The 11,300-nt window shown below is 43.4% G+C and overlaps 1 protein-coding gene across 1 annotated transcript in view; it reads left to right on the top strand.

The window, feature by feature from the left end:
- Window positions 1-7,518: 7,518 nt before the first annotated feature.
- Window positions 7,519-11,300, top strand: part of LOC148815786 (interferon-induced protein 44-like) — a 40,174-nt gene continuing 36,392 nt past the window's right edge. The window contains exon 1 of the mRNA XM_088904687.1: window positions 7,519-7,646. Within this exon, the coding sequence (XP_088760813.1) occupies window positions 7,519-7,646 (128 nt within the window). The remainder of the gene's footprint in view (window positions 7,647-11,300) is intronic.

Raw genomic sequence — 11,300 nt, 5'->3', positions numbered from 1 at the left:
TCGAATTCGCAAATGTGAGGAAAAAGTCGCAATTGCGAAATATAAAGTCGTAATTCTGAGTTTTTAAGTCGTAATTCTGAGTTTTTAAGTCGCAATTCTGAGTTACCATAGCGCGTTTTTTTAACTCCCTGGCGGAAACGGGCTTCCATAAAATATATGTCATTCAAACATTAAATCATTAATTTAAACGGGATTTGGTTTATATTAGCAAATACAATAAACACTTTGAAAGTACTGTAAATTTGATCATTTGCTATCTTTACTGTTTAGTTTCACTTCGGTAGGACAACGCAATGACAATTACCTAGAACCTTCTGACTCTCTCTTTAGTATTGGCCAAAGTGATTTGTTCTAACCAATCACAAAATTCTGAGTTTTTATTTAGTTCCTGATTGGCGTAACGTACTGTATTTTTATTGAAATAATTCAGTAGACGTACAGTATCACAGAAAAGTGTCATTATTTGTTGGAATTAATCAGCCTTAAATTATTGCTTTCTGAGGGTGTTTTGAGATGATCCGAATGATAGTGATTCTGTGCTGGTTTCAGGGAGCTGCAGCAGGTACGTTTAACTATACAAGCTACAAACAAGCAGTGAAGACATACCTAAGTCGTCTTTGTTTTACCGGAAATTATTATTGTGGTAATATTTGTTATACGTCTGCGTATGAATATGTATTTATTTGCATAAACCGTGTTTAATTAAAGGATAATTTTTGTCACTTTTTAGTTCTGAGATAAATATTAAATGAATAACCACTGCCTTGTCTGGTCCCCCAGGTGACTCGGGGGCAGGATTCGTCACGCTTGCTCCCCGGCTCGTAGGCCCTGTCGCCCCGGCGACTGCCGCCGCCGCCACTGCCTCTTTTTCCCCTGGCTCCGGCAAGCCCGCGTCCCTCCGCCTTCGCTGGGCCTGCCCTCCACCAGGTGAAGTCGCTCCCCCTGCCACACCAACTCCTGCCGGCCCAAATCCAAACTGGCCCCCACTCGCTGCAGTAGGTCCAGCCCCAGGATGCAGTCCTCCTGGATAGCTGCGAGGTAGCAGGGGTGGCGCACTGTCGCTGTACCTAGACGGAAGGCAAGCACCTGTTTCCCCCGGACTGCAGCGAGCTGTCCCGTCACGGTCCTTAGCTGCAGGCCGGAGGCCTCCCATCCTGGGGGGTTGGTGCCCTCGGTGTAGGGGAGGACGCCTGGCCAGAGTAGGGTTACCAATGAATCGGTGTCAAGCAGGGCCAGGCAGTGTTGGTCCTTGATTCGGCAGTGGAGGTACAGGCCCCGGCTACAGCCAACTCGCCCCACGGTGGCATGAGGGGCGCCGGTCTTCACAGCGCTCTCCGGAGCGGGGGTTGAGGTGTTCAAGGGCAGCCGTCCCCGCGCTAAGCTGCTCAGTTCCCGTTTCCCGACGCCAATCGAGGAGTGCGAGGTTCGGGTGCCCGGCAGTACCGGGCTCGGTGTCCCCTCTTCCCGCAGCGTTCGCAAAACAGCGTGCGGGGCTGTTCCGCGGGGGTTGCTGCACAGGCTGGCTCCTCTTCCCCCTCGCTGGACTCCTCCATCGCTGCCTCGGTCAGCCGGCAGGGTGCACTGCGTCTGCTGGCACTTCCAGCCACCCCAAACACGGCCTCAGCCCGTGTAGCAAGGGCCAAGGCTTGCTCCAGTGAGGCTGGCGCGGCCAGCTGTACGTGGCGCCACAGCTCCTCGGGTGAGAGGGCCTTGAGAAAGGCCTGGAGAGCCATCTCCTGCTGCACCTCCCGGGGAAAAGCTGGGTATCCTCGGTGGGCGAGGAACATGACATCAGCGGCTACCGGGCCCAGTCCCTCTCCTGGTCGGCGCCGCCGCAGGGACAGCCTCTCCCGCATCAGGTCCGGCGCCTCCTCCACGCTGAAGCGCAGCTGGAGAGCTGCTGCCAGCGCTGCGTATTCGCCTCGGTCCTCCTCCGGGACGTCCAGGAGCACCTGGCAGGCCGCTCCTTCCAGCGCCGCCGCCAGGTGGCCGGACATCTCTGCCCGGCTCCAGCCATTCGTCCGGGCCGCGAGCTGGAACTGCACCTCGTAGGTTTCCCAAGGCGCTTCCCTGTCGTAGCAACCGGGTCACACCCGTGCCGGCGGGTGTGGGAATAACTGGCCAGCTCCGGCAGGGAGGGCATCTTCTCTCTGGGGTATCTGCTGGGCAGGAGCAGCGGGCAGTTGCCCCAATTTTACCAGCGGGACCACTACTGAGTAGCCCTGGTAAGGGCTGTGGCCACCTGACACACCCAGGAGTTGCTCAGGCTCCGTATGTGCGCTGCCGGTGGGTTCGGTCTCTTTTAGAGTCAGTCGGCGCTTGATAGAATCAGCTAATGTCTGCCAAGGTTTGTCCATCCTGCCCACTGCTGACACCAATGTAGCATTTACAGGTTCTTCTCAGGACAAAGGACTAGTGGAGACGCGATAAATAAACCAAGCAATAGCTTTATTCTCTGATCAACCACACAAAAACCAAACACAGGATATACACACACATGAGGAGACTGACGGAACACGTACACATCTTTAGGGTGGTAATTACTTAACAACAGCTTATACACTTATAAGGCTACACAGGACACTAGAACTACTATGACATTATTTACACATGTAGGGTCAGCTGCTGGTCATCGTGCTGACCCTCAGACTCTCCCCGGCTACAACTCCCAGCGTGACCAGTGGTACTATGAGCGCCTAGGGGCGCTTCCTCCTCACCACCAGGCTAGGGCGTTACACTGCCCCCACCCGAAGCGTCTGGCGTCCCGCCAACGTCGAACACCCCCCTCAGGCTGTACTCGTACTCCTCCTCACCACAGGGCAAGGGCGTTACAGTATTAATAGCAGTTGTGTTTTTAATACATTTTGATTATATTTTCTGAAGAAGAACGACATGCATTTTCAAACTTTAAAATGACGTGGATGAGACATTAGAATTAAACTTGGATTTAACATAACACTGAAATTGAATGTTCTTCAATCACAGCTTCTCTTAAGTCCATATTTTTTAAAGAAAGTCAGATTCAGAAATCGGAAAATAATTCATACTTTTGTAATGTTCTAGTATGCAATATTTTTAAATGTGATATTAAATGAATATGTAGCACATGTTGTACCGTATTTGTAGGCCTCATAATCCCTTTATAACTGCTATCACATACATAAAGCTTTATGAAGACATGAGCAAATAACATAACATGCAAGAGGTCATGACATTTGATTTAGCATTGTTTATACCACTTGGTACGATGCATATGACATTCACTCTATGGCATGTGACATGCAGCTTTATGTCACAGGAAGTAATATAATGCATGCATAGAATGACATAACCGACAATATGTTATGACAAAAATTAACACGCTGTGTAACATGCATTGTAAATCCCCTTCTATGAAGGAGCTGTTGCTGCAACGTAAGACCCTGATAGTGTGCGTACATTCCTTACTTTTCTCTTTTGTTTTCTCCTCATGAAAAGTGGACCCTTTAAAAAATATACATGTTATGGTGCCCCTGCGGTGTCAGTATAATTGTTTATGAAAATAATATCTTTGCCAACATTTCTGAAAGAGCCATAAACAGAATTCGCACTTAAATGGCAGATTGTACATTAGGGACTGTCCCTATTTTCTTGCAGTGCATTTTGTTCTACATGTATTAGACAGTAATTGCTGATCTAACTGTCAGTGTTGGCTTAACTTTTAGCATTAAGCATCTTGCCAGTTTTGAAAAATATTACTAAAAGTTAAATCGACATTGACCAAATTACAATGTACAGTATCTGCTCCACAGTAGAGTTTCTGCAATTTAAAGTGACATAGGTTTTAGCTGTCAAAATCACTGTTACAAAATCTTAATCCAGTGCTATTAATATGGCTGCAGGTACCTATACATAACTGTTCCATAACAGCTTTTATGCAATTCAGATAAACTGACATACTGTAGGATTCATCTGTCATATCCCTGTTATAAACCCTTTTGTTTTCACTGGTGTCACAGGGAAAAATAATATTTTAACAATAAAGTCAAATGTTAATTGAAATATAACACAAATTTCACAAAAAATAACCACGCATTTAGATATTAAAATTGAACAGCTGAGCCATAGAATATTTCAAAACAACCCAACCAACTAAGTACTACATGAAAGTTGCTACAACTGAATAAAAACTTAAAAAAGCAAGTTTCAATTAAAGTGTACTGGTGGGCATTAGACTGGTGGGCATTTTCTCCCTAAGCAGTGATTCCATTCTAGAATCTTTAGAGCAGGGGTCTCAAACTCAAATGATTATGGGGGCCGCATTAGATAAAATGTGCTAATCGGCGGGCCGCATTCATACACATAAAAATGCATCAAATATTAAAAAAATAATTGAAACTGAAATTTGTATTTAAAACATTGTTGGTTATCTTTACTCAATGTACTTGAAATCATGTGAGGTTATTTCTGAAGTTCTTCATTCTGTCTGCTTCGTTGACAGTGTTTTGCAGCAGCGTAAAAAATAAATAATAGAAATATTATCGTAATAAATTAGAGTTCAGTGAGGACGGACACAGAGACTCAGACTTGTTGAGTTAAAAACGGCGCTTTATTTCTTTCTTCATCACCACCTGTCAGCCAGCACTCCCGCGCCCAGCAGAGTGAGAGACACAAGACAGCCCGCCAGAGAGAGCGAGCCAGAGAGAGAGGGAGAGAGAGCGAGCGAGAGAGAGAGAAAAGAGAGAGAGTAACACCCAGGGGTGCGGAACCAGGGAACTATTTACACGGAAAATGGGCGATCTCCCCAGACTGTACGCCTGTTTCACTGTGGGACAGCTGCACTGGTCAGCGGCCTTCCTAAACCCCGACCTGACCACTTCCACTCCTGTCCTGCCCCTCACCATGTACCCCAGCCAGCCGCAGCCCCGGGCGAATGCGCTACAATATTTCTATGGTGATTATTGAAGCAGAAAATGAATCTATAGAACAAAAATTGTATTGTCATGTACAGATGCAGCCATTCAAAACAAGTGGGGTATGCTGCAGTATAATGGGGTTAGCATGTCGCATCAAAACGCGGTATACCGCAAATTACCATTTGCAAATTATGGTAAGATCTGTGATGTGGTTGAGGGTGAATTGTGGTGAGCCTCTGATTGGGGAAAGACAGACCTGCTGATCTGTTCTACATACCAGGAAGACAACAGAATATGATTTTTTTCTATTCAAAAACATGTATTTTAAACGTTTAATTAGGAAGTAAAAACCTTACAGCGTACACAGATTCTAAGCTGATCAGGAGGAAGAAAAATTACCCATGTTTCGCGCATAAAAAGTGGTTGTTAACTATCAAAACATGTTTTTATAGCTTTTAAAATCATGCAATGTCTAAGAAGGAACACATCCTTATATCTTGTATATGAAAAAGTGTGTGTGTGTGTGTCTCTCTGTACTCAACTGTACTGAAAAATAAAGCACCGTTTTTCATTCAACGAGTGCCTGAGTCACTGTGTCTGTCCTATATAATAATGCCAGAATATTATAAACACCGCTTAGCCTAGGAAATCAAATTTTTTATTAAAAAAAAAGATGTAATGATGTGTTCCTGCTTAACTTAGAAATTGCATGACTTTAAAAGTGATAAAAACAGGTTTCGATAGTTAATAACCACTTTTTGTGCATGAAAAACGGGTGATTTTTCTTCCTCGTCATCAGATCTTTCCGGGAAAAATGTCTTACCTGCTGCAATTCGAGCACAGAAGGGTTAAAATGAAAGTTAGACAGGCAGGGGGGACGGTGTGTTGTGAAACTGTTACCTGTCCTGGATAAAGCGGCTAGAAAATAGGTGGATGATCTTGTATGGTCTGTAAACTGAAAATGTATGAAGGAGACACGTTGCATATTGCCTCTTTTTACACTTGGAAGAACATTCCAATGTTAATGCGACACTGAAGATATTATTAATAACCTTTTTAATCTGAAGGGAGATCTAAAGGGATCCACACGGTACAGGTTCCTGCTACTGTAGCTATTCCGAGGGAAAGACGGTGACGTCACCGCGCAGGCGAGCAGACACACCCTCTAATGTCAGGCGTATGCGTTAAATATATTTAGATCTTTGAATTAATATTGTTATTGATTTCTTTAGCCTCACAACATTGTCCAATAATACTCTTCTTGTGTCTAATTTTTAATTAAGCAGGATTTGAGCTACAGACCATAAAAAAACAGGATTCACTTTTTTCAATATTGATAATGATATCAGTAGCAGTTTGAAACTATTCGTTGTTATTAATAAATGCCTTAGATTCTAACATGTTGTGATATTTAGAAATATAAAAAAGTCAATAGAGTGTCCATAATATTGCTATTTTGCTATTGCTATTTTATTTTTTCAAATAAATGTTTGTTAAAAGAGAACTCATGGCAATAGCAGGATTTGAACACCCAACCTCTTGCTTATAAGTCAGTCACTTTAACCATCACGCCACTGACTCAATCACATTACAAACACTGAAACAGCTTTACACATATCTATTGATATGTGTATATACTACTGTTTGTGTTACAGTACATGAACAGAATTATATCGTTATTAATTTCTTTAGATACGCGATTCCATATTATATTCCCTATTAATGAAATTCTAAATGTATGCTTTGTTTACTCCGATAACACGCGTATTCGCAGAAAAGGTTAAAACGATCACTTTTCACAAAGTATAGAAACGTACAGTAATATGGTGAAATAACCACATGTAAGACTTTGATGCTTAAAATGTTTAGGGAGAAATGGAAATACCGATGTGTCTTTTTTCTTTAAACTACCAATACCAGCAATAGACAGTTTACAAAATATGTTTACCTTCAGATGCGTTATGCTCCTCTTCTTTTTATGCTCAGCTACTAAAATTTCCCTTCAGTGGTAAAATTCCATATAAATATTCAATACTAAGCGGATTAAAACGTGCACAGTAAAGACATTAAATGATTTAATCTTTCCATGACTGACCAATGCACCACGAGTGCCCCTGTCGGTCATTTTGGCCAGCCAATCACGTACCGCGGTATGACGCGTTATGATGTAGGGAAATGCCTGCGGTACGTATTTGTACCGCGCACTTTGACTGGCTGCATCTGTATATTTTATCACAGAGAGTTGGAGCAAGATGTGAACATTGAAAACAGGTATTTAAATAGCTCATTCATGAATAATTACAAATAATTTCAGTATAATTACAAATCTAACAGAAGAGAGGGCAAGCACAGAAAATAGGTACAGTTAAATTCTGCCCATGATGCCTCCCTGCCTAACGAGCTCAAGACCTTCTATGTTCTGTTTGAAGCCAGCAACACAGAACCAGTCAACAGAGCTGCAATCTCCACAGCTGAACAGGTGCTCTCGCTGTCTGCAGATGAGGTGAGGAGATCTCTGCTAAAAGTAAACAGATACAAGGCTGCAGGACCTGACAGCATACCCAGTCGCATCCTCAGAGCCTGCGCCAATCAACTGGCAGGTGTATTCACAGACATTTTCAACATGTCTCTGGCCCAGGCCGTAGTACCCATCTGCTTCAAGACAGCCACCATCATCCCAATACTGAAGAAAACCACAGTGACATATCTTAATGACTACCGACCGGTGGCACCAACACCTGTCATCATGAAGTGCTTCGAGAGGCTGGTCATGAAGCACATTAAGGACACCATTCCAGACACACTGGACCCGTACCAATTTGCCTACCGGCCCAACAGATCCACAGATGACGCAATCTCCATTGCCGTACACACTGCCCTATCCCATCTGGATAAAAAGAAGATATACGCAAGACTACTATTCATCAACTTCAGCTCAGCTTTTAACACCATAATTCCAGAGAAACTAGTCAAGAAACTCAGTGCACTGGGTCTCAACATCACCCTCTGCAACTGGATTCGGGACTTTCTGACAAGCAGACCTCAGGCTGTCAGGCTTATAAACCACACCTCTGGCACACTAACTCTGAACACTGCGGTCCCCCAGGGTTGTGTGCTTAGTCCATTGCTCTACTCCCTCTACACCCACGATTGTAAGGCCAAACATAACACCAACTTCATCATAAAGTTTGCCGATGACACAACAGTTGTAGGTCTGACCAGAGACAATGATAAGAGGGCCTACAGGGAGGAAGTCAATCTCCTTACAACACGGTGTGAAGACAACAACCAAACCCTCAATGTCAGCAAAACCAAGGAGCTGATCGTTGATTTCAGAAAACTTCAAAATAGACATGCCCCTATCCACATCAACAGGACTGAAGTGGAAAGGGTCAGTAACTTCAAATTCCTTGGCGTCCATATCACCAAGGAACTCACATGGTCTCTTGCCTGTACTTTCGGTTGAAGACGGTTGAAGAAGGCTAAGATATGTCCTCAGATCCTCACTAACTTTTACTGATGCACTACAGAAAGCACACTGACAAGTTGCATCACAGTGTGGTACAGCAACTGCAGGACTGCTGACCGCAAAGTCCTACAGCAGGTGATGAAAACTGTCCAGTCCATCACTGGGGTTGCTCTCCCATCCACCCAAGACATTTATGACAGACGGTGCTTGAGGAAAGCTCTTAGCTTCATCAAAGACCCCACGCACCCCAGCTTCAGACTGTTTGACCCTCTACCATCTGGAAAAAGGCACTGGAGCATTTGGGCCCAGACTACCAGACTCAGAGACCGTTTTTACCCCCGCACTATCAAGCTATTAAACTCCCAGCCTCTCTCACGATCTGAACCTCATAGTGCCTTCTCTCTTTATCAAAACTCAAATACACATTAAAATCTACCTCTACTTCTCATGTCAAGAAGCTCACTCCCCATCATTTTCTATCCTTTACTTCATTCTGTTGGTGTGCCAGCAGCCATGTCACCCTGCAACTTACAATTGGCAGCCCACTGAAGCTAAGCAGGTGTGAGCCTGGTTGGTACCTGGATGGAAAAAACTAAGGTTTCTTCTGGAAGAGGTGTTTGTGGGGCCAGCAGGGGGTGCTCCCCCTGCAGTCTGTGTGGGTCCTAATGCCCCAGTATAGTGATGGGGACACACAGACAAGGTGCAGATGGTATAATATTGGTGTTTCTGCTGATGATATTGCATTGGTGGTATCTTCAGCTGTTAAATTTGTGTATTATTATACCTCTTATCATTCATCCATTTTCTAACCACTTCTTCCAATTCAGGGTTATGGGGAAGACAGAGCCAATTCTGGCAAACAGCGGGCACAATGCATGTTACACCCTGGACAGGGCACCAGTCCAGCACATGCCAGACACAAAACACAGATACACACTCTCACCTAAGGCAGATTTCCAGAATCCGTTAACCTACTAGTTACAGCATGTATTTGGACTGTGGGAAGAACCCACAAAAACACTGGGAGAACGTACAAACTCCATGTAGCACCCCAGGGCCCCAGCACTGCAAGGCAGCAGAACTAACCACTGCGCCACTTTGCTGACCTTTATTATGTTATTATCTAATTATAAAATATGAATTATTATTTTTTCTGTTATATTTAGTGTGGGTACTATTGCACAGCACCCTGACATTTTGAGAAAGCATAAGAACATATATAAATGATTATGCTGTAACCATGGGTTATCATCATCCATGGAATTCGCATGACATAATTCAATAAGTATAGACTTATGAAACATAAGTATAATTCTATAATTAAACTTAATAAGTTTATACAATAGAAAATGTTTAATCTGTCACTAATTCTCATTTGTATTTCTCTTTCAGTAACACATTCTCTGCTTTCTTTTGCAATGGCAACATCAAAGGGGAATGAAATGCCACAGTATGTATATATGGGGATGGTGGATGATGTGCGTTATTCATATTACAACAACACAATGAAAGAACCTATTCTCCTGTTAGACTGGATGAATGACACTATGGGTCGGAATTTCTGGGAACAACGCTCTTGGCATATTCTTCATCATTATGAGATCATAACATGGAGTTTGAAAAATACAGTCCGACACTTTAACCATACTGGCGGTGAGTGCAGATACATGTAACTTTTTCTATTAATACTAGAGGTACAGATCTTTGTTCTCATGAGAAGACGAGATACAAATAGTCATAGGGTTTTCCACAGAAATGCATTTAAAATTTGAATGTTCTACCTGAGAATGTATGACCATCTTGTCACAACACGTTTTTCCTAACTTTTTAACACATTTTTTTGTTTTATTTTGTTCTTTCTTTTTATGTGCTGTTGTTGATTCATAACTTCGCTGCAAATTGCCTTGAAATGTTTTCACATAACAAGAAGGAATATCCTCCTTCCATCAATTTTAACCGCTTCTAATTCAGGGTCATGGGGGAGGCAGAGCCCATCTCAGCAAGCAACAGGAACAAGACAGGGTACACCCTGGATGGGATTATGCACACTCACACACCCACACCTAGGGTCAATTTTCCCACCAGAAACCAAATAACCAATAAGTATGGTTTTGGACTTTGAGAAGAAACTGCAGCATTAAGAGGACAGTGAAGCAAACATGGGGGAATGTACAGTACTAACTCTGCATAGATAGCACCCTAGAGAGGCATCAGTTCCATTTTTTATTCCATCACAATAGTATGATCTCTTAATCACGACTGCTCATGGGAATATGGAGTAGTCCTGTACTTTCAGCACAATGTGCATTCACCATGTGTTGAAGACCTGAAAAACTGCATTCATAGGGGTTGTTATGCAAATTGCTTGCACTTCTTACATATTCAAATCAAAGCTAAAACTGTGGCAAAACCTGTGCAGATATAGTATTGCTAGTGTGAGTGTGAGACACAGTGGTGCCAGTGGCTGTATACTGTATGCGTATGTAAATTGAAAAACCTTGGGGTTATATTCGATTCTGGCTTAACATTCGACCTACATGTACAGCATATTGTCAAAACATCTTTTTTCACCTCAGAAACATCACTAGACTACGCCATATGCTATCACTAACTGTGGCTGAAAAGCTGATCAACACATTTGTGCTCTCTCGAATTGACTACTGTAATGCTCTACTCGCTGGGGTATCTAAATCTACTTTGATCTGCAGTATGTCCAAAATTCAGCAGCCAGAATCCTGACCAGGTCTAGTGCAAATGATCACATTACTCATATCCTGGAGTCCTTGCACTGGCTTCCGGTCAAATTCCGTGTAGACTTTAAAATCCTCATGCTCACCTATAAGGCTCTGCATGGCTTGGCACCTCAGTACCTGTTTTAACTACCATTGGCCTATTCCCCACCTCGCACCCTTCGCTCTTCTAATTCTGGTCTCCTT

The sequence above is a fragment of the Atractosteus spatula genome, chromosome 24 (genome assembly GCF_055471065.1).
Source record: "Atractosteus spatula isolate fAtrSpa1 chromosome 24, fAtrSpa1.hap1, whole genome shotgun sequence".
In the NCBI taxonomy this organism is placed as follows: domain Eukaryota; kingdom Metazoa; phylum Chordata; class Actinopteri; order Semionotiformes; family Lepisosteidae; genus Atractosteus; species Atractosteus spatula.
This window is presented reverse-complemented; position numbering and strand designations above follow the sequence as displayed.